General features: G+C 47.6%; 1 protein-coding gene across 1 annotated transcript; it reads right to left on the bottom strand.

Moving 5' to 3' along the window:
- Positions 1-6,580: 6,580 nt before the first annotated feature.
- Positions 6,581-19,788, bottom strand: LOC144270193 (C->U-editing enzyme APOBEC-1-like). Its single transcript, XM_077826542.1, has 5 exons — positions 19,767-19,788; positions 18,425-18,452; positions 14,800-15,200; positions 11,302-11,423; positions 6,581-6,586 (listed from the first exon to the last, which is right to left on the bottom strand). Exons 1-5 carry the CDS (start codon positions 19,786-19,788, stop codon positions 6,581-6,583), a joined length of 579 nt encoding a protein of 192 aa, XP_077682668.1.
- Between the last annotated feature and the right edge of the window lie 4,218 nt (positions 19,789-24,006).

Genomic DNA, 24,006 nt, shown 5'->3' on the forward strand with positions numbered 1-24,006 from the left:
CCTTGCTCAGAGCGAAGGGACGGTAACCACTCAGTGCCCTGGAGACTAGACTGCAGGGAACAATCTTTCCCTAGCAGCGGAGGGGCTGGGGGCTAGTGGGAGGAGCATGGGAGGGAGTGGGAAAAGGGAATGGATAGGTGACCTGAGAAGTCTTCCCCATTTCTAACCTCTTTGGCTGTCCTGGAGGGTGGGGAGTTTTGCCAAGTGATGAAGGACAGGGCAGGGCCACAGAAGGCTTTCTTTATACAGGCAGAGAAGTATTTGTCAGCCTGTTCTCTTTCTTTGCCCCTTTTCCAGTGAAGGCAGCCTGGGACCAGATCCATTCACAAGCACCTGCCTTCCCTCCTGAACACAGAGGTTGCTGTGGCCACACAAAGGGTACCTGCCATCTGGTCTTGGTGCCTTTATGGCTTGTGCATTGGGGAGAACTGCTCCAGCAAAGCTGTAGGGAGGCTTTACTCCCTGAGAGAGAAGAGCAGTGATTTATTTGGCAAGGAGGGGAGTCTCTCCCACCCTTTCTAAATCAGTCGTTCGCTGGCTCTAGACATTCCAGAGCTCCCCAGCTCTGGGTGCTGCATCTGCCCTCCCCTCCTGCCTGGGGGTTTGCTGGTTTCCAGGGTCATTTGGTCAACATACAGTGATACATTATCGACCTTGGTCTGCAGATTGGAGACCTTGGTGTGGCTCCCTCTCCCACACAGTGCCAGGAATGCCACAACCATAAATCACTGGGGTAGAGGAGGGGAGGAAGGAATAGTCACTGGAAACGCCCCCCCACACACATTTTTCAGCCAAAGCTTTGTATTTCCTGCTACTGCTGTCTGCAGACCCAGAAGAACAAGTGAGTTTTCCATGTTATACAGTCGCAGTGCTAGACAGGGCCCCCGGCCCAGAATGGCTGGGAATCACATAGGTTGGTGCTCCCATCGACTCCCAGTCAGCAGTCTTTCCCCATTGCCAACAGCAAGAGGCTGGGAGTGGAATAGCTGGAAGCTCCCAAAACAGCCAGCACTCCTGTGCCTTCCCTTCCTGTTGAGAGAGGCTGGGAGCAGGTAGCTAGGAGCTGCCCACTGCCTCTATTCCTGCATCATTCCCTTCTGTGCCTCCTCCGGGGAAAGCATGAGACTTCAGTAGCACTGAGGTCTTTAGAGTTCTTACACTGTTTGCTGTGGTGCCTCTCGCAGGACAAACCAGGCTGTCAAGGTTCCTTCCCCACTCTGAACTCTTGGGTACAGATGTGGGGACCTGCATGAAAGACCCCCTAAGCTTATTCTTACCAGCTTAGGTTAAAAACTTCCCCAAGGTACAAACTTTGCCTTGTCCTTGAACCGTATGCTGCCACCACCAAGCGTTTTAAACAAAGAACAGGGAAAGAGCCCACTTAGAGACGTCTTTCCCCCAAATCCCACCCAAGCCCTACACCCCCTTTCCTGGGGAAGGCTTGATAAGAATCCTCACCACACAGACCCAAACCCTTGGATCTTAAGAACAATGAAAAATCAATCAGGTTTTTAAAAGAAGAATTTTAATTAAAGAAAAGGTAAAAGAATCACCTCTGTAAAATCAGGATGGTAAATACCTTACAGGGTAATCAGATTCAAAACAGAGAGAATTCCTCTAGGCAAAACCTTAAGTTACAAAAAGACACAAAAACAGGAATATACATTCCCTCCAGCACAGCTTATTTTACCAGCCATTAAACAAAAGGAAATCCTAACGCATTTCTAGCTAGATTACTTATTAACTTAACAGGAGTTGTGAGGCTGCATTCCTGATCTGTTCCCGGTAAAAGCATCACACAGACAGACCAACCCTTTGTTCCCCCCCTCCAGATTTGAAAGTATCTTGTCCTCTCATTGGTCACTTTGGGTCAGGTGCCAGCGAGGTTACCGTAGCTTTTTAACCCTTTTCAGGTGAAAGGGTTTTGCCTCTGGCCAGGAGGGATTTTATAGCACTGTATGCAGCAGGTGGTTACCCTTCCCTTTATACTTATGACACAGGCCTACACAGGACAGGATTACATTGGGATGAAGGCAAACGACACATTAACACGTCGGTAAAATCTAAGCACGAAAAGCAGCGCTTCCTTTGAAGGAACATTTTCTGTTTCATTCTGTTCTTTTTTAATGGTCAGAAATAATACAGAAAATAAAACCAAGAAATTCAATGATAGACAAATAAACTCAAGTAATAAAATAGCAGGAAAAATTCTCTCCAAAATACAACTCCATATAAAAATGATCTGCTTGTGAATTCCTGATGCAAACAGTTCATTGCTTTGACTTGATAATGGTAGTTTCTCAAGGTGCAATAAATATGATTGAGACAAGGTGGGAGAGGTAATCTCTTTTATTGAACCCAACTTCTGTTGGTTAGAGAGACCAGCTTTTGAGCTACACAGAGCTCTTCTTCAGGTCACAGAGCTCTGTGTAGCCTGAAAGCTTGTCCCTTCTACCAACATAAATTGGTCCAATAAAAGATATTAACTCACCCACCTCGTCTCAATCGTATCCTGTGACCAACATGGCTGCAACAACACTGCAAAGATAAGTACTGTTCGATTGTCCTGCTCACCAAGGTGGAAGGCACAGAGACATGTCCAACTGCAGGTACAAAGGGATCTGCTCCAGTCCCTGCTTCCCTAGGGCATGCAGAGCTGATGAGGAGACTCGATCCCCCAGGGTGTGTTGCGTATGGAGACCCAAGGTCCGGTTAAATATTGATTGGCTGCTTTTTCAGAACTTCTTGCTGGCTGTTTCTGAGTGGCTCCTTTGCAGCTCTGTTGCCTGGCGATGGTTGGCTGGTGCTTCAGGTTAGTAGGTCAGTAGATGGGGGTGTGGGACTGGCGAGTCGGGATTCTAATGTAAAGGCTGCCAGTCTTTGGCTGCTGCACAGTACTCTTGTAAAAGCATTTGGCACTAGCTGTCTTGCAGGACGAGATTGAAGGTGTGCTGCTGATACTCATGGGTGTGCATGTCTTGCTAACAATGAAGGGAGACCCTGGTGGGAAAAGAGAAAGCTGGGTGTTAAAAATGAAAGGCCAAAAGCCAATTGTTTTATCTTTAGCATCAATCAGAGGTTTAAAATGAAGTGTCTTTCACAGGAAATCATTCTTAACTCCTTCCCGCAGGAAGTGTGAGCAGCCCTGTGAGATTGTAAGGGAGATCAGTGGTCACCTGCAATCATTGGACTTACTGTGCATTATAACTCAGCTGTGGAAACAGACAGGCCTCTCAGAAGCAGGGATGATTTCAAGGCAGGAAAACTCTCAGTTGTCTCCAAGGAAAGCAGGATACAGCCTCATATTTTGCACTTCTATCTGGGACATATTTTCAACAGATGTGTTCAGAATTTCTTACTTCCTTAATAACTTATATGCACCCAGGTGGACACATACTGCACTGAGAATGACGTGAGGTGACTAAGATTTTCAAACTAAGACGCTTTCAAGTCCTAAACAGGATCTCGGAGCCTCACTTTGGGGCCCGGTTTTTGGAAATCTTGGCTCCTGTGTTAATTTTCCATTTTCTTAGGCCCCTGACTCTGCAAAACACTTAAGCACATGCTTAACATTAAGCACGTGAGTAGTCCCACTGTAGGCAAAACCTCATGGTCCCAATTTACACTCCATGGAGGAGAATAGGTTTGTATGGGGAGGAGGGGAATTGAGATATGGTGATTTATTATTCACACTTGCTTGTTAGCCAGACACTTGGGGCCAAGGCCTGAAATTCTTACTTAGTCTTTAGAGTTGTCTAGGGAAGGCATAAATGTGAATGTGTGTGTGTGTGTGTGTCCCCAAAATCTTTTCCCCAGACAACTCTTTCTCTGTATATACATACACACATAACGTATATGTGTGTGTGTGTGTATAATAACTCTTTTTTAATGCTGTCCAATGACTTTCATACTATATATTTTGCAGCGATTGATCTAATACATTATTTAATACCAGGCATTAGCAAGTCTCAGCTAGTCGAAAAGCAAGGTGAGACTGTTGAACCAAAATGGTATGTTAGATTAACTGGTCGGTTTGGACAACTGATACTGCAATTCTCTTCATGGAATTCACATTCACATAGAATTAGCAAGCTGGGATTTTGAGACCTGACGTCCTATATTCAAGATCCATTCTGAGTCTATCATACAGGCTAGATAAACATGGAGGTAACTGGGACTGAAATGGAAGGTCCTGCATTTACCTGTTCGTTGATCAGAAATTAAACAAATCAATTACAAAGTCCCCTCAAATGTACTCTTATTCTCCTTGTTTATATGTTGTTTCTATCTGTCTAGGTGCATATATGCCCTCCCCCACCCTGACTGCATCTGACAGCTGTAGTAGGAAGCAAGCCTGAGACATAAGCCCTTGTATCAGAGGCCTGGTATGAGGCAGGACCCTGCTCACAGAATCTGGCAAGAACAAGGCGGGTATTGCAGAAATACACATTCCTAAGAAGTGCTAGGCACAGAGTGCGCATGCAAACACATCCTGATATTAAGTGGTACCAAAACATCCCAATATCAAGGATGGTACAAAAACATTCCCCAAGGATAACAGGAACACATTGACCCCTCCTAAAAGATAAGGTCAGGATGACAGTACGTAATAGAGATTTTTTGATCAAATCAACATGTACAAGGTGATGGGTAATAACTAGCCACATCAGGGGGCAGTAACTAATTATATCAGAGGCAGTACTAACTGGTTTCTATCAGGATATAAAGATGTATCTTAGAGGGAGTATTTTTGTCTGGCTTAGGGAGGAACGGAAAGTCCCGCCATTCACTGAGCTGGTCCATTGTTACAGGCATACATGTATTAGTGGTCCGGTAGAGTCTGTGGGATACTAGTACCGTGCTTTGTTGACAATAAACCTGGCTGGGTGCCTTTGTCCCTTGTGGTCATTGGGTGGTTTGCTCAAGGTCTGCTGTGCCAGCTGTCTGTGCAGGGCTGGGGTGGCACACAAAGGGAACATGCACAAACAGCCAAACATCCATCAACATCTAACCACACCGGTGACCTCCAACTCCTAATCTGGTAAGTAAGTGAGCTGTCCTCTGTAGAAATCGCGATCTAATATGACAGAAAACCGTAAGCTAGGAAACCGCCTTAGCCCTTCCCTGCAAATCCACACAGAGTATAATAAGGTATGAACATGCTGGGTTGCTAGCAAAATAATAATAATATAATTTTTATCAATTTTTAATAAAAGTTTTAAATAAAAAGGTAATAACTTGTTTATTTAAATGTTTAACCCTTTTTCATTATTTATTTTTGTTTACCTTATTTTGTACAGTCATAAATATAATTCTTGCGCCATTTGTTTTTAATTGTAAGTTTGTCCTGTATGTCATGTATGTTGTCCTGTGTTGTATGTTGTGTGTGTCACATGATTATTTTTTAATTATTTTTATTTTGTTGCAACAAAAGTCAGTTTTATACCTTTGTTAAAAAAATATACATGATGTACAGGACAAATTTACAGTTAAAAACAAATGGCGCAAGAATTATATTTATACCTATCAAACCAACATGTACAAGGTGTGGTAAACCCAGGACAAACAGTTACAAAAGGGGGGGTAATAATTAGTCCCAGGGGATGAAAAGGCCCCTCCCTATCCACTGAGGAGAGATAACCACGGGGCAATAAGGTTCAGCTGGAAAAGGGGTTGCTAGGGAATCAGTTAGGTTCAGCTGACTCCAACTACTTGGGACCTTTTTAAACCCTCCCCTGGGTAGAAGAAGGAGAAGAGTGAGGGAGTAGGGAAGCTGCCAGTAGGCTGTTTGCAGCAAGACACCAAACCTTCCCAGTAGGGAGGCTGCCCTTGCTCCCCAGAAGGGAAGGAAAACAAACACAAGGAACTGACTGAGGAGAGGAGTAGCAGGACCCTGTGCCACCTATAAGGATTCATCTTGCCCCAAACCTGAGTCTCCAAGGCTAAAAAGGACAGAGCCTGCTGAGGCGAACAAGGTATTTTGCCACAAAGGTGATAGGTGATAACTAACCACGCCAGGGGGCAGTACCTAACCATGCCAGAGGCAGTACGTAACATGTTTGTATCAGGGTATAAAGATGTATCTCAGAGGGAGTATCTTTGTCTGGCCTAGGGAGGATCGGAAAGTCCCGCCGTTCACTGAGCTGGTCCATTGTTATGGGCATACATGTATTAATGGTCTGGTAGAGTCTGTGGGATACTAGTACCTTACTGTGTCGACAATAAACCTGGCTGGGTGCCTTCATCCCTTAACAGATCTTGTGGTCATTGGGCGCTTTGCTTGAGGCCTGCCGTGCCAGCTCTCTGCACGGGGCTGGGGCAGCACACAGAGGGCACACACACTTAGACAAACATCTATCAACATCTAACCACAAGAGCTTCATAATCATTAATGGGATTTTATCCTTGGAACACCCTTGTCAGTTAGGGAAGCACTACCCCCATCTTACAAATGGGGAGCTGCATCACACTAAGGATTAGGAAACTTGTCCAAGGTGACCCATGCAGTCTGGCTGTGTCAGGAACCAAACCCTGGTCTCCTGAGCTGCACTCTGCTCTCCTATTCACTTTACACCCTCCCTTACACCTACCAAGGGCAAACAGAATAAGAACAGAGCATCAAGAGACTCACTGTGATTTGCCCAGAATATGTGAAACAATCAATTATTAGGGCAGGTAAGTTTTAAGTCTTGTATCCTTAGGGCATGATTGTGCAACTGGATGTGCCCAGCTGAACTTAGCCAAATGCTCAGAGCCCCATTGAAGTCAATGGCCCTGTTGTGAGGGGCAATAAGGGTGCTTTTCTCCATTGTGCTAGCTTGGTGGAGTTACCTTAATATGACTGGAAAGCCCCAGTAAGCTGTAGACTAACACACTTGAAGCTGTATTCCTCAGGCTACACCAGAGCCAATTAATACAGCTTCATATGTGTTAGCCTGCAGTTGAACAGGGCTTGTCAATCATGCTAAGCTACCATGAATGAGCTAACACAATTGCAAAACACCCCTTTCAGCCTTTCAAGAGAGGGGACAAGGGGCTACCTGCAGTCATAGGGGTCTGCCCATGCTGATTGAGTTGTAGGGTCTGGCCCTTAAAGGAAAAGGGACTAAGAGCACATTTTCACAGCAGACAGATTAATGCAGTAGGTGCCATTTGTCTCCACACACAAAGTTTGGTTAACTCAGTTAATGTTCCTAGTCTGCACATCCCACCAGCGCAGACCCCAAAGAGCAAAGGAATAAGCAGTTAAGTCATTTAATATCCCATCTCCACTCCCGTGACATTCTATACCTTGTGGGAGCGCGCTGTAATCCCCATATTCCTCATTTTCATATAATTGTGATCTTATGTATAAAGCATGCCTTGTAAAGTAACAGGGGAAAGGTTATGATCGGCTGAAAGTCATTTCTCTATTCATATATGTGTATCACTAATGCATGTGAAGTTATGACAATTGTGTAGTATGGTTGTCACTAAAACATGATGTAAGTTGCGGGCATCAGCCAGATATTAGCTCCCCAGAGGCAACTGCAAGGAAAGTAACCAGCGACCAGGCGGGGTGTCAAACAACCCATCAACAGCCATTGTCCAGCAAGGGAGCTACAATGCAATGACTCACCTGCATGAGGCCACACCAGGGGAATTGCTCAACCTTGCTTGGAGAGATTCAGTAATGCTCACCTGACTCTGAAGGGCGTGGGGGGGGGGAGCCAAGAGGGAGGAAAGGGCACGATAAAAGGGAGAGACGTTTGCCATGCTCTTTGTCTCTCTTCCACCTACATCTCCAGACACCACACACTAAGCAACTGAAGCGCTGATCAAAGGGGAGAGCCTGACTGAAGAGCAACCAGCCAGCCTGTGGTGAGAAGCATCTAAGTTTGTAAGGGCAGTGAAAGTGTTAAGATCAGCTTACAATGCGTTTTGCTTTTATTTCATTTGACCAAATCTGACTTGTGATGTTTTGACTTATAATCACTTAAAATCTATCTTTATAGTTATTAAATCTGTTTGTTTATTCTACCTGAAGCAGTGTGTTTCTTTGAAGCGTGTCAGAGACTCCCCTTTGGAGAACAAGCCTGGTACATATCAATTTCTTTGTTAAATTGACGAACTTATATAAGTTTGCAGCATCCAGCAGGCATAGCTGGACACTGCAAGACGGAGGTTCCCAGGGTTGCGTCTGGGACCGGAGATATTGGCTAGTGTCATTCGGTTGCAAGTAGCTGGGAGCAGCTTACATGCCAGAGGCTGTGCGTGAACAGCCTAGGAGTGGGGGTTCTCACAGCAGAGCAGGGTAAGGCTGGCTCCCAGAGTCAAGGATCGGAGTGACCTAGCAGATCACCAGTCCAGATAACACCAGAGGGGAAAGTCACAACTCCACTCATCAGTTACCTGTATCAAACTCCACTTCCTCCCACCCTCCATAGTGCACATATCCCCAACCTCATCCTGAATAGGCCACACTCTGAGCACTTCCTGTGAACAATCTTGGGGAGGGGGACACAGTTACGTTATTCTGATAAGGGCTAGAAAAAGGCTCTCATATAATACTTGATGTTTATATCACCCACAGTTAATTCTGAAGAGTTATATGCATGCCAGATGTTACAGTGATGAGCACAGCATAAGTACCGATATGGAATAGAGCAGAATTCAGCCAGCCAAAAGTATACTGAACACAAAATCATAGAAAGAAAAGGAAAAATCTGAACAGATTCCTGATGGGAGTAAATTGCCATTTATAGCGCTTCTTGTCTAAAAGGAAATTAAAAATCTACTCTGGTTACATTTTACCCATAGTGTTCTTTTGAAACTCCATTAGAAAATTTTATGGAGGAGCATCTGATTGACAAAAAATGCACAATTCAGTGATTAGAAAGGCATCTAGACAAAATCTAGACTAAATAAATATTCTCTGTGGGTATCACCCTCTACAACGTATTAGTGGGATAGCAGAGCAGTCCAATATATAGATATACATGACATACGTAATGAATCCATTGAAATGTACATTTAAATTGCCTGATCTTACCAGGTCTTGTGCATTTTATGAAATGTAGTCAATAAAGTGGGAAAATCCATGAACTTTCTATAGACCCTACATTTTCGGTATTGTTGTGAACATTTCAGAAACACAAATCAAAAGTTTTGGTTGTCATCATTGTCATCATCACTCTGTAAAACATATGCAGCTGAATCCTGTGACCTTTGTTCATGTGAATAGCCTGACTGGAGTTTGTCCTTGATCATTCATAACAAAACTGAGCCAGATCTTGAGGCTTTCACTCAGTCCTTAGTCAGGCAAAATTACCATTGACTTGATAAATACCTTAGGATTTTGCCCAGTGTTTCTACCTAACAAATGTTTATGTTACCAACAGAAGCAATAGGTTTACAATGTATGAAATCCTAGCCCGCATCAAAGTCAATGGGAAAACTTGGCCATTGACTTCCATCGGGCCAGGATTTCATCCAGTATTTATTAAGTTATCCACAGTGGCCCCCTGAGTTTTGGGGGGTTAAGCAGTGACTGTTACAAATATTCTTGACAAAGATATAATAAGTAGGAAAAAATGAATAGGTAACAAGTCAGCTATTGGGTTTCACCATTCTACAGCAAAGGCTTGTCAGGTATTGATTTCAAATGCGTGCAGAGGACAGCCATTTCTTACTGCCACATTCATAAGTGGCCACACAGACTGTAATAAACCATTGGAAGATAAGGCTGGGGGGGCTTATCCTTTGACCCATTTGAGACTGCCCATAAATATATTCAGCTTGAATTATACGAACATGCCACAACAATGATGCTATCCTTTGTTGCGCCCCGGAACAGCACTCCCAAAACACAAGGAAACCGAAGCAGGCCATGCAGGTAGGTGGTCAATCAAAGCATGTAATAACCATGGACCGACTAAGTCAGTAACAGTCTGAACAAAACATAACAACAGTCCAAATGGCAGGTATGTAGCAGCAGGCCCTGAATAACTACGCACACCCAACACTGTGCACACATACACAAAAACACAGAGGAACTGGAACCCTGAGTTCAGGGAGCAGGAACCAAAAGCATCTCTGGTTTAGTTCCACTGAAGCCAGTAGAGTTATTCGGGTGTAAATCAGAATTACTTATATTACTTAACAGAAACCCTAAAACATTATCCCCAGTTGAATTCTCAACTATTGTTTTACCTAGACATGGTCAGTCACCACCCTGACCTCTTTTACGCTGTACTTCTTTCTCTTACCTTTCACTGGTTTGCTTGTCTAGTCTCTTTTGCTTGCCTGTCGGACAAGAACCCTGTCTTCTTACATTTTGTGCAGTGCCTAGCACGCTGCGGGTGCGACTGGGAGCAAATAAGTGAACAGAATAATAATAGAACAAATGGTCTAGAGGGAGACTTTAACCTACGGGATGGGGTGAAGTTTGCTGTGACTATGGCATGATCAGGGGATGCTAAGTGACAGTATCTCCTTTAACTCTGCACTTTCTCTGTTCTTTGGTTGTGTACAGACCATGTGCCACATCCACGGCGGATGTAGATTATCACAGTCTGTACTCCCCTGCTCAGATTGTGTCTCCAGCTATATGGCATGGGGGAGAGCTCTCTCCTGATACTCCCTCCTGCCAGCAAGTGGGTGGAGACAGACCAGGGGGCAAGGAGTGAGAGGCAGGGTGATTGGATAGAGTGGCAGGCTGGGCACATGGGCCAGTAAGCTCTTCCATGAGAATGGGTGAAATAACTTACGCCCTCCCTAGAGTGAGGTGGGACCGCAATTAATTCTCTGGGCTGCCCCTGCACTGCTCAGAGCAGAGTGGGACATTCCAGTTCTACTGGACTGCCCTGCCTCTCGTGTTTTGAAATTGACCTTGTACAATGGAGGCCTCGATCCTGACTGGAGCCCTGCCTGGTACTGCTGCTAATATCAGGCTATGTGCACACTACAGCTTACGTCAGTATAAGTTATATCGCCCAGGAGTATGAATAGCCCACCCCCCGCGACATTACACTGACCTAAGCGCCGCTGTGGACAGCGTTAAGTCTGCGGGACAGCTTCTCCTGCTAACATAGTACTGCCGCTCGCGGGGACTGGAGTAATTAAATTGACAGGAGAGCTCTCTCCCATCAGCTTAAAGTGTCTGCATTAGCAGGGCCACAGAGGCGCAGCTGCATTGCTGTAAGCTCTGTAGTGTAGCCATAGGCTAAGTGGAGATGACACAGCTGGGTCACTCGAAACCTAACTCTCATATGATTTAGGTTTGTTCTTGGATCCAACATTTTCTCCAAAATGTCTACTCACCCAAAGGACACGCTGGAGTTCTTGACAATAGAAAAGGATCCACAGAGAGCGCAACGAGGGGCAATAGTCATCTTCTTCTTCATCTTGATGGGCAACAAATGTTCTCCAGCAGTATCTGTAATCTGATGAAATAAATAGCCCGTCACGCCTTTGAGGGACGCGTCCAAGGGATCAATGAGCCCCTCCTTGCTCAGTCAGAGGTCAGTAAAGATCGAGGCAGAGTCTGAGTTTTACACTGAACTCAGCGTTGCCAAAGGGTCCAAGCTGTCAATCAGTAATCAGTTAGTCACATTGTTCATGTAAGCTGTGATCTCGTCTAAACTCACATGTCTAAGCTCACATGTCTGGAAGGCGTAATCACCATACAGCAAGAGTGGAATTGATGCATCAGGGTTCTGCAGTCTGTCTGAAGGAAAGGCTAGTTTCAGCAAAGAACTGTGCAAGCCCCTCATTCATTATCAGCCTGAGAGAATAGCAGTTACATCCCGGGAAAGGCCCAGTTTGGGTTGTTCCACTTACTCCTCCGTCATTCTGCCGCTTACAAGATGGGGAGGGAATGGGGAGAGGACGGATATGCTTGGGGTTTTTTGCTGGAGCCAAAGAGGCTGTATGTAGGGGGACTGTTGTCCTATTATTAACACTCAGTGCGGGTGTTTTGGTTGGCTAGCTCGCAGTACTAAAAGGGGAAGGGTTCATGGGAAATCAGGACCCTGAGACTGACAGACCCCAGGAACAATGGGGAGAGAGGCCAATGCTCCAGGTCAGCCTAACTGACAGGGTGGGCAGGGTAATCAGGGAGTCAGGAGGCCAGCGGGGTCCCGTCCTCCATGTGAGCTAAGGAGAAAGCAGGGGCCCAAGCTGAGTTGGGGAGCAGAGCTGTGCCAGCCACAGGGGCCAGAAAAGCATCCCAAGAAGCAAGTCAGTGCTGGGAGCAGAGTCACAGAAGCAGCCTGCAGAGCAGACCTGTCTTGGGAGCAGAGCTGCAGCAACCAGCGCCAGAGAAGCAGCCCAGGGAGCTGGAGGCAGAGCAGCAGCAGCAGTGCTGAGGCAGAGAGGAGCTGGAGCTGAGGCAGAGTGGTGGAGCTGGGGCTGGACCAATCCAGAGAGCGAGGGGGACCCTGGGCAGCAGGCCCAATGCAGGGAAACATCCCCAGCCAAGACACGTTGCAGGCCAGACTTGGAGGGGGATTGTAACCTCGACGGGGCGGGGGCGACGCTGGGAAGAAGGGTCCTGCCACCTAAAGCCTGAGAGCGTGTGGCCACCGCCAGAGCAAGTGTCTGACCATCGGCATCCTTGCAGCACAGCCAGGGCCTGAGAAGGGGCCTGGGACTTGTGAGGAACAGACTGAACTTCCCTTACAGTGCAGAGACGTTGGCTGTGATGTCCCCGTGCCACAGAGTGGGGTGACGTGTTTTCCTTTAACCTTTCCCATTTTTCCCTTATTTTTTTAAATTGATTGCTGTTTAATAAATTGTATTTGCTTGGAACTGTATGTAATGATCAGTGGGTCAGGGAAGCGTCCAGTGGGGGCACCCTAGCCCCTGCCCTAAGTGACCACGGCAAGGTTGGGGGTCAAGCCCCCCAGGAATCCTGGGCCCAGCCTTGTTGGGGTTACGAGGACTCTGCCAGACAGGAGCGTGGAAGGGGAGCCCTTGAGGTCAGGCAGGCCTCTGGGTAAAGGAAGTGGGAGCGAGGACTCAGATCCTTTCACTAGCCCCTTTCACCAGGGTAGTGTATAAGCGGGACCATTCCCCCACTTACATGTAGATGGGAGGGGCCCGGCTTTAGAGAGAGGTTGCTCCTCTGAGCACATGCTGCCCCACTGCCCTGCGGAGCGGACAGAAGGAGCTGGGATGATAGGCAGCTGCGCTGCTCTTGTGGCTCGGTTAGGGGGAGGAAAGGAAAGCAGACAGAGGGGAGCTTTGCTGGTGCAGCTCCCAACGCCTCCTCACTCCCTGCTATCAGCTTGCCAATGAGCCCTTCTGCTGCAGGGAGGGGGTTGCTTGGGGGCTAACGTTGTCACTCCCCAGGCCTTCACTGCACACCTCACCCTCCCACAGGAATGTGGTAGGCCAGGTATCCACCACACTGGTGTTGGCCAGTTTACTTGCTTGCCCCCTGCAGTGATGCAGCTTGACGCAGCAGGGGATACAGTAGAGAGGTGCAGAGGCTGTCGGCCTGGCACCGTGCCATGCCGCTACAGCTGGCATCTTGGGCAAGGGGGGAGAGATTCTCTGTGCTCCTGCCAAGCTTAGGCCTCTTCAGTCAGATTGCCAACAAGGGTGTGACACTGGATACTTGTCCTGTCCATACCCAACCACCAGCTCATGTCACACAACCCACCCACAGAGAGTGGCTATTGCTGGTAACACTAGGAACTCAGCAGTGTCTGTGATTGGTTAGTTTTCAGTTCTGTTAACAAGTGGCTGCTGCTGACTTGCTGGTTTTTCAACCCAGTTCATAGAACTGTTCTGATTGGCTCCTTGCTGATGTGAACTTTTGGTCACTACAGCCCAGGAATTGAACTGGAACTGCTGCCCTATAGATTAAAGGCTCCATGTTCCATTCCCTGATTCCCTCCACTCAGACAGCCTCCCTGGCCTGGAATTAGTTTGGAAATCGTGCCCTGTAAGTTACAGGCTGCATGTGCCATTCTCTGACACCCCTGAGCCATGCAGTCCCCAGCTATAGCAAAGGCCTTGTCTATAGGGTCGCCAACTTTCTAATCACACAAAACCGAACATCCCTGCCCCACCCCTTCTCTGAGGCCCCAACCCCACTCGCTCCATCCCCACCCCCTCTGTCACTTGCTCTCCCCCACCCTCACTCACTTTCACTGGGCTGGGGCAGGAGGTTGGGGTACAGGAGGGGATTCAGGATGTGGGGCATGCTGCCCTTGTGCCTGCAGGCACTGCCCGCACAGCTCCCATTGGTCATGGTTCCCAGCCAATAGAAGCTGTGAAGCCGGTACTCGGGCGGGGGCAGCACAAGGAGCCTCCCTGGCCGCCCATGCGCCTAGGAGCCACAGGGACCTGGAGTCCGTTTCTGGGAACTATGCGGAACCAGGGCAGGTAAGGAGCCTGCCTTAGCCCCAGACCTCTGCTGTGCCGCCAACTGGACTTTTAATGGCCCAATTGGCACTGCCGCCAGGTCCCTTTTTGACCGGGTGTTCTGGTTAAAAACTGGACACCTGGCAACCCTACTTGTCTAGACTGGGATAAAAGTTGTGACGATGTAATGTCTCTGCTAATATGTGCTCAGTAACATGTTCTAGAAGTCTAGTGTAGCCACAGCAATGTACACTTTAACACGTGGAAAACTGGTCAAGTTAATGTCTTGGCTCCCTCCGAGACCTCATCTGGACCAGATTAGCACATGTTAAAGGCTTGTCTTTTCTGCACTAGGCTTTTCAAATGTGTTAGCATCCATCTGCTAACCTATTCTAGCATCACACCTTTGATTCTAGCCTAGGCAGGGCCAAAAAGTGGTTAGGATACCTGGCAGGTTCATGATGTATAGGGCTACTCCATTCTCCATCAGGTCCCTGAGGCCTTGTCGGTTGCGTTCATCCATATGCCTGAAGAGCCACGCTGCTTTTATTTTCAGAGTCACACTGGGGTGTGCCCTCAGGAATTCCACTATACACCGGCAACATTTCCCACAGGGGCTCCAGGACAGGAACCAGGTGATGGAGCAGCACACTGATGGCCTGAAGTTTAACTTCTTGAAGTCATGTTCCAGGCAGGCGATTTCGGTGTGCTGGGTTGGGGTGTTTCGACACCAGTGCCTCCAGAACTTGGTACTTCTGCCCCACCTGATTTCGTAGAGCAGGTATGTCACTCTTGGACATGTACCTGGGATGTAATTCACCTTAAAATCGTTTGGTTGTATCTTCCACCTGAAACACAAATGTCATGATGGGCACAGACGCCTTTTACTGCCCCCTTTTCATCCTGTGTATCATATGCAAAGTCCTCACAATTCACAAGTGCTCTTCATCCCAGAGGAACCCAAAATGCTCTCCAGGCTGCATATACAGGTATCACTCTCTGGAAGGAAATAATAGGTACAAAATCCAGTTGAAACTCTGGAAGGAATTTTAGCAGAGTTGGAATCTAATGAGCTCAGTCTGGAATTAGACAAAGACACCTGAGCGATCCTTGTCATGTACTTCTGTACCAACTATGGACTGGCTGCAGAGCTCGCTTATACACACCAGGTGTGATCATCATAGGATCCTTTAATGCTCTGCCAGGGATGGCTGAGGTTCATTTAAATAAGGCATTTTCACACACAGTGTCACCTGGTGGATGAATAGTAAATGAACAACAATATTGAGGAAGCTGTCAAGTCTTGACACTGTAAGTCTATTCTGTATTCTGTTGAGAATTTCCCTGTCCCCTGGAAGACATCCTCAAACTCTTTCTCAATTATTTTGGTCCCCTGCCCTCCAATGAGTGCACCGCTTGATGAAACCCAGAACTAGACATGTTTTTGACCCAAGATCAGGGGCTCTTTATTACAAAATGTACCTTTCCCCGTGTATTATTTACCTGTACATCTAGTTCACATATGCCTTTACAGTAAATGAAGCTGTCAAGTCTTGACACATATTTAAGAATACAGACCAAGTCAAGCAAAAGAGCCCATGTTGGTGGCACAGGAAAAATTGCCCCTTCCCATCCCCTCTGCCCCGGGGAGCAATATTTACATTGTCTGGAAAAACTTGTGTACTCTAACTTCCCTGAGATAGCCTTTCTAGAAGATACTACTGCTAAACAGCTGATTGTGAATATCAAATCTATTTTTGCTAGGCACGGTGTACCTGCCATAGTAATGTCTGACAATGGGCCACAGTTTATTAAGCATGAGTTTAAGCAGGTTGCAGTGGGATTTGGGTTGAGACATGTAACCGTCAGCTCCTATTATCCCAAATCATAGAATCTGGAGGTCATCTAGTCCAACCCCCTGCTCAAAGCAGGAGCAACCCCAACTAAATCATCCCAGCCAGCGCTTTGTCAAGCTGGGCCTTATCCAATGGGTTGGTGGAAAACGGCATTGAAATAATGGAGTGGTTATTGGAAGAGGCTGCAGAGTCAGACTCTGATCCGTACTTAGCACTGTTAAACTACAGAACTCCACCAGTGACTCACGCGTGGCCACCTGCAGACACTTTGTTTAACAGAAAGCTGAGAACTAAAATGCCTGGAATGAGAGAAGCTGATGTCAGAAGAACTGGGGATTTGCAAAAAACATATAAAGAGACAGGTAACGCTAAACAAAAATCGATATGATTTGGGGTCCCAGGAGGTGCCACCACTTCAGGAACACGATGCATCTCCGATGGGAATCAGTGGTCACAAACAGCAACGATGTCACAAGAGGTTGCCCTGCAGTCGTATGAGGAGACAGGCACATACGGAGGCGGAATAGGTGACACTTTCTCCAACTTGCAGAAGGAAGGGAGATACGGGGCCCTGAGTTTGCTATGGTGAAGGCCTCAGTTAGGCAACAACAAAAAGAGGTTAAGACAACTGAACCCCAGACATAACACCGCCAGAACAGATGTACTCATTGCCTCCTGACAGCAGCAGCACTGGTATTTCACAGCAATGGTGCAGGGAACGTCAGAGGTTAATTGAGCACTTTTTAAGTTCAGTTAGTAGGTTGATTATAAGTTTTTGGAGTTGTGTGTTATTGCAATGTGGTTTGTTAAGTGTTGTTGTTGTTATTATTATTAAATTAGTCTGGGAAAAGAAGACGTGCTATTGGGAATTGTACCTAGAAGAGTTTTAGCTTCCCAGACAGGCAGTCTGGAAGAGGGATGCTGCAGAAGTCCATGACCTGTCATGCAGAGGAGCCTGAATTCAGTGGATTTCCCTCAAGCATGTTGGGCTCCGAGTGATTGCTGAACGCCACACTCCTTAATGAGTCACCCATCCCTCCAGCACAGCATTCCCTAGCACAGAGGTGGGTAAACTATGGCCTGCGGGCCACATCCGGCCCACGGGACCCTCCTGCCCAGCCCCTGAGCTACTGGCCCGGGAGGCTAGGTTCCACCGTCTCCCCCCTATTCCTCCTCCCCGCAGCCTCAGCTCACTGCGCCGCCAGCTCAATGCTCTGGGTGGTGCAACTGTAGTGCTGCCAGCCACTGGTGCTCCAGGCAGCTCGGAAAGGGGGCAGGGAGCGGGGGGGTTGGATAGAGGGCAGGGGAGTTCAGGGTGGTGGTCAGGGGGCGGGGGTGTGGTTAGGGGTCAGGGAAGTCAGAGGGCAGGGAACAGGGGGGTTGAATGGGGGCAGGGGTCCTGGGGGAGGCAGTCAGGAAGGAGAGGGGGGTTGGATGGGGCAGTGGGGGGCAGTGAGGGGCAGGAGTTCCGGGGGCGGTCAGGGGACAGGGAGAAGGGGTGGTTGGATGGGGCAGGGGTCCTGGGGGGGGCAGTCAGGAATGAGAGGAGGGGTTGGATGGCGTGGCGGGGGACAGTCAGGGGTGGGAGGTCTGGGGGGGTCAGGGGACAGGGAGAAGGGGTGGTTGGATGGGGCAGGGGTCCTGGGGGGGGGGCAGTCAGGAATGAGAGGAGGGGTTGGATGGCGTGGCGGGGGGCAGTCAAGGGTGGGAGGTCTGGGGGGGTCAGGGGACAGGGAGAAGGGGTGGTTGGATGGAGCAGGGGTCCTGGGCGGGGCAGTCAGGGGGCAAGAAGCGGAGGGGGTCAGATGGGAGTGGGGGCCGGGCCACGCCTGGCTGTTTGGGGAGGCACAGCCTCCCCTAACCTGCCCTCCATACAATTTCGGAAACCCAGTGTGGCCCTTAGGCCAAAAAGTTTTCCCGCTCCTGTCCTAGCACCACACTACGGCATTAGGGGTCAGCACTGACTCAGAGGAGAGAGTCCTTCCCACTGAGTCACCCACCCCACTCTCTGTAGCACAGTGTCCCCGGCACCACGCTGTGGCACTGAGGTCCGTACTGATTAAAGCAATGAAACTGGGCAACAGAGAAAGGGAGAGAGACAGATCTAGGGTAGAAATGCTGAAAGGGAAAGGAGCTTCAAAACTTCCCAGCTCCGACTGTCTCTGGAAATCATTGGGAGGTCAGCCAGTGCGGGGTTATGGAACTGTCATTCTCACCCTGGGTTGGTGCCTCTGGCTGAGTCACCTGTTGGGAAAAATGAGATAGTCACCTGTCATCGGGTAGAGCCAGAAACTCAGAACAAGACAGGAACCCACCTACTTCTCATTTTTAACCCTTTTGATCTCAGGAGCGCATCACACCAAATCTATTTATCTATCATCCACATGGTCCTAACAGATGATCCTTGTTCAGGCCTGGAAAGAACGGAGCTTCCAGGTCCCTGTTAATACCCAGAATCCCTTGCGGGAGAAATGCCTTGCTGAGCTTAAAATTGATTATCAGTTTAACTATGTGTGAGTTTAATCTCAGCTACTTATACGCATTGACATGGTTTTGATCTCAGATCAGTTTTGTATCTATGGACCTTCATTGACTTCAGTGGCATTATTTCTGATTTACACTAGCATATTGGAGAGCAGAATCTGGTCTTCAACCCCTGTTTATAGTCGAAGAGACAAATGATAGCCAGGGATTGGTCTGTCTTTTCCTTGGTTGCAGTAATAAGGAGACAGACAGAAGTAGATTTGAGAATCAAGCCTTTTGTTTTCTCCATTGATTTTTTGTTTGTTTTTTTTTTCAACCGAGTTTGACCATTCACAACTTTTTAAAAATTGTTGGTATCAATTTAGTGCTGACAAAAAGCTCCGGACTCATGGCCCTTTAATGACTGACAGGTTCACATTGGGCAGACTCCCCCAAATTACTCCACCAACAGGCCTTAACCCTGACCTGGGGGGCCAACCTCTATGGTTGAGACAGGAGTTGTCTCACATTCCCCAATTCACTTCACAGAGAAAAATTCTATTTATTTATTTAGAATTAAAATTAGAAAACTGGCTGTCCAAGGTCCTAGGCATCCTAACATAATGAATTATATACCATACATATAATTAAAATACATTTCCGCAGCTGAGAAATCATCTGTTCCACCAGAAGTCAGCCAGACAGCCATCTACCCCCTCATCCTCTCAAATTAACAAATTAAATAAAACACATTTAGATTTCTTGATGGATCAAAGATAAATCAAATCCTTGTTCTGTTTTTATACAAATCTCTGAGAAGATCTTGGGAAGCTGAATGTGTCCTGAATATTTCTAAATAATGTTTAACACCTCCCTCACCTTCCCGAAAGCCATTACCTACCATTTTTTAATTTAATATCGTAAGTTAAAAACCATATGGGAAATCTCAAAATATATTAACTGATAGATAATGAAAAACCCCACAGAAATACACACAGCTATACCCAAACAAAGATACATGCATATATACACAGCTACACACACATATAATAATATGTGCATAGAAATATACACAAACTAATCTTGTCTGTTTACCTTTCTCTGTGCCAGCAGCCATGGCTTCTTCTTCTTCTACTTCCAGCATCTGGGGCTGTCTTCTTTTATTAAGATGCTTTCCCTCTTTCAGTTTCTATTCCTGAGCATTGAAACTTTTAGACCATGCTTACTCATGCTGAGTAGCACCTTACTCTGAGCAATTAGTCCAGAAATTCCCAAACTCTGGGGCATAGCCCCCTGGGAGGGTGTGATAAGGTTATGGGGGGCACATAGCCCTGATGGGACCATGCTCAAAGGCTGGAATCAGCAGGGGGCCCTGTTCAGCAGGAGGCCAGTGCACCTTTTCACTTCCCTGCACACCCTGGCCCTTCAGTGATGCCCTGTTCAGATAGGGAGCGAGATGGGTAGGGAGCTAGGTCCAAGCACCCAAGACTGCCTGACTGCTGCAGGGAGTGGAAGGTTTCCTCAACTGCCCCATGATTAGTACCTTCCACCCCCTGGGGTACTGGGCACCCCACCCCTGTTCCCTGTGAGTACATAACCCTGTCAAAAAGAGGGGTGTGATTGGGACATGAAGCTCTGAAGTGGGGCTCAGCGAAAGATGTTTGTGAACCTCTGGATTACAAGTAAAATAACCACCCCCCCGACAGACACAAGTGACACCAACACTGGTGTGGACAGCGCTGTGGGGGCGGAAGAGTGGGACAAATTCCATGACCGGTAAAGGGGGGGGCGTGACTGGAAAGGATGGCGCACCACTGAATTAGTCCCATTGATTTAGGTGGGGCTACGGTGTCTCGGGGCAAGTCTACACTTAAAGCGCCGCTAGAGTGCTTTAATGAAGATGCTCCAAGGGGAGGTCTACACTGGGGAGCCTACCGCAGCACGGCTGTACTGATGCAAGTGTGCCGCTGTAAGGTCTGTCGTGTAGCCGCTCTATGCGGCAGGAGAGAGCTTTCCTGTCGACATCATAAAACCAGATCCAGGAGCGGCAGTAGCCTCGTCGGCGGGAGAAGCTCTCCCACCCACACCAGAGCTTCTGTCGGTGAAACTTATGTCACTGGGGGTGGGGGTCACTCTGCTGAGCGACATAGGTTTTGTTGACATAAGTGGTAGTGTAGACATGACCTAAGCAAACAAGAGAGAGCTCTCCCGTCAGTGTAGTTAATCCACCTCCCCAAGAGGTGGTAGCTATGACGATGGGAGAAACTCTCCCGCTGATATAGCTTTGTCTATACCGGGGGCGGGGGTTAGGTCAGTATAACTACGTTACTCAGGGGTATGGGTTTTTCACACCTCTGTGCAAGGTGGTTATACCCATATAGGTCTGTAGTGTACACCAGACCTTACTCTGAGCAATTAGTCCCATTGTCCAAGGGCTGATCTACACTGGGAACTTACCTCAGCATAGCTACGTCTCTCAGGGGATGAAAAATCCACAGCCCCTGAATTCTTCCATCGACCTAGCTACCGCCTCTCGGGGAGGTGGATTAACTACGCTGTTGGGAGAACCCATCCTGTCAGCGTAGGGAGTGCCTACACTGACGTGTTACAGCGGTGCAGTTGTGCTGCTATAGCGGTTTAAGTGTAGACATACCCTTAGGTGGGACTACTCACAGGGTACAGTACTACTCATTGTAAACAAGGTGGCAGAATTACGCTCTCAGAGCAGAGTAACCTGGTTCTGGCCCTCAGAGATTACAGTCGCTACTCTGCAGTGAGTGACTAAACCCTTGAGTCTAGGCTCTGGCAGGGTTAGAAATACAGCTCTTGCTACCTTGTTAACATTCTTCCCTGCTTGCAGAGAACCGCCCAGCACCAGAAATGCTCATGCAATCCTTCTCCACCCATCAGAACAAGCAGCATATGTCTTCACAGGGGAAAAAAAAAAGAGCACGTTCTTAACTCACGCCTGGCCCACACTATGAAATTAGGTTGGTATAACTATGTCGCTGAGGGGTGTGAAAAATCCACCCCCTCCCCGCCCCCCCGCGAGTGACGCAGGTAAACTGACCTAACCCCTGATGAAGACACCACTACACTGACAGGAGAATTCTCCTGTCGACCTAACTACCATCTCTCTGGGAGGCAGATTATTTACGCCGACAGGAAAACTTCTCCTGCCAGTGTCCAGCTCCAGCGGTGCTAGTGTCGTGGTTTATGTGTAGACAAGCCCTTAAGCAAAGAGGAGGAAAAGCATCCCAGTAAAAGAAGACACAACCCCAGAAACTGGTGCTAACTCAGGTTAGCTAACTTGGGTCAAAATAGCGTTCAAGACCCGGCAACTCTGGTTTTAACTCGCGTTCGCAGCTCCAGTTCAACCCCAAGCTGCCCTGTAGGTTTTAACATGAGCTGCTAAAGTGAGCTAAAACCCAGGATGCTGTGTCTTCACTGCTATTTTAACCTACGTTAGCTAACCCAGGTAGGGACACGCACCCAGCCACAGAGAGGAACCTCTCCAGGGGAACCATACAGAGCGCTCATTCAGACAGCGCCATGCACAGGGCCCTGCACTCACAGTCTTGGCAAATGAGCAGAGATTAAGCAATTATAACCGGGAAGTTAATCCTCCAGTGGCTTCCAAAGAGGATTCGTCTTGCGGGGCAGACTGCGGAGGAGAGACAGAGAATTGAAACTTGCGGTTTATTTCTCAGCCACAAATTTGTCATCTGGAAAATACCTTTTTCTCTGTGGATCTCAGAGAGTGATGACGGGTGTTGTCATTTCCAGATCAAGTCATATTGAAAAGGGAGTGCTTGGAGGACAGCACCCAGTTCCTTGTTCTAGGTGGCACAAACACCCTGTCCCTGTTCACAAGTCCCTGATTTCCAGTCCCTCCAGTGACAAGACAGATTTGGATACCCCTGTAACATGCGGCTGGGGTTCTCTGCCTCAGCAACAGGGAGTATTGCTGGCAATTAGGCTGTGTAAGATCCCTGTCACACCACTCTGTCCACCTCCTTCACTCTCTCCCAGCCCAAACCTTGCCTTGCTGTAACAATCAGTGAACTGCAGCCCCCAAGCACTTCAGAGAGGTTTCCTTATCTGTATTTCCATACACTACTAGTGTTGGGGTGCCCTTCTATAGGTTACTAGTCTGTTTACCTCAAGCTTATTAGTATATATGCCAGTTAGTTACTATGCACTCTTGTAGTCAGACATCAGCTGACATTCCTAACTTAAAATACCCCAGGCTGGTATAAACTAGCATCTTGTGATTCACTGCCAGCAGTTTAGTCATTACAGCATTCTATCTTGTCATATGTTATGATCTAGGGTTACTCCTGGTTAGCCAATGAAGTGAGCTGTAGCTCACGAAAGCTTATGCTCAAATAAATTGGTTAGTCTCTAAGGTGTCACAAGTCCTCCTTTTCTTTTTGCGGATACAGACTAACACGGCTGCTACTCTGAATCCTGGTTAGTTGCTTATGCCAAGGCTTTTGAGGTCTTATGCCTTGTTTAGCTAAGCTATTGTCTTACAGACCGTGTAGCCAAGTTGGCTCATTACATTACTGCCTTAACTTGCCTTATACCTATGCCACACCTAGCAAATACCTATACCTATAGACTACAGGCCCCTCCCACACCTGTAAGCACTTTGCTTTTTCCTCCTGAGCTGGGGCTGTCCTCTCCCCCCACAACTCCCTTTTTGTCTGCACCGTTCTCTCCTGAGATCACAGCACAGTATTCTGTTTTGGTGTGAGTTACTCGACTCACCGCTTTAAACAAAGACAAAATATCATTTCCCACAAGAATTGCTGGAATATAATGCAGCACCCCAACTTTTAAGGTACCCACTAAAACCTTCCCATTCCAACTGTACCTTAACCAAAGGTAGAGGAATTTTATGATCTTTCCAATGTCAGGAGTTTTATCTCCTAGCCAGGTAACATCTTTGACCATGCTTTCCCTGACCAGAGAGATCTGGGGACCAGTATCTCTGCATCTTAGACATTCTTTGCCATTCACATTGGCAACTTTAATAAATTCGGTGTCTTTCTCCAATGGGTCAGACCTCACAGAATTAATCAGGGTCCCAGAGGTACTTTGTGCTAATGACAGGTCCATTGTATTGTGGGGGGTGGGCTTAACTTCCCTTATTGTAGGGCAATTATTCCTCAGGTGTTCAGTGGAATCACACATGAAACACCTTCTTGGACCATTCTCCTGTACAGGGGGGTCTGTGAGCATGATTTCTAGGATGGGATTCCATTCTGGAGAAGTAGGTGCCTGGGCTCTCAACTACCCTTTCTCTTCCCAGGGACAAACCAGAACTCTC

This window comes from Eretmochelys imbricata, chromosome 1 (assembly GCF_965152235.1).
Source record: "Eretmochelys imbricata isolate rEreImb1 chromosome 1, rEreImb1.hap1, whole genome shotgun sequence".
Lineage (NCBI taxonomy): Eukaryota > Metazoa > Chordata > Testudines > Cheloniidae > Eretmochelys > Eretmochelys imbricata.

Bases quoted from the DNA above. Each gene is read 5' to 3' on its own strand.
- LOC144270193 (XM_077826542.1), bottom strand. From the start codon at position 19,788: ATGGCTGCTGGCACAGAGAAAG. The intron at 18,453-19,766 runs GTAAACAGACAA...TTTTCCCAACAG, and splicing joins GGCTGCTGGCACAGAGAAAG to GTGACTCAGCCAGAGGCACC. The intron at 11,424-14,799 runs GTATCCTAACCA...TTATTTCATCAG, and splicing joins ATACATCATGAACCTGCCAG to ATTACAGATACTGCTGGAGA.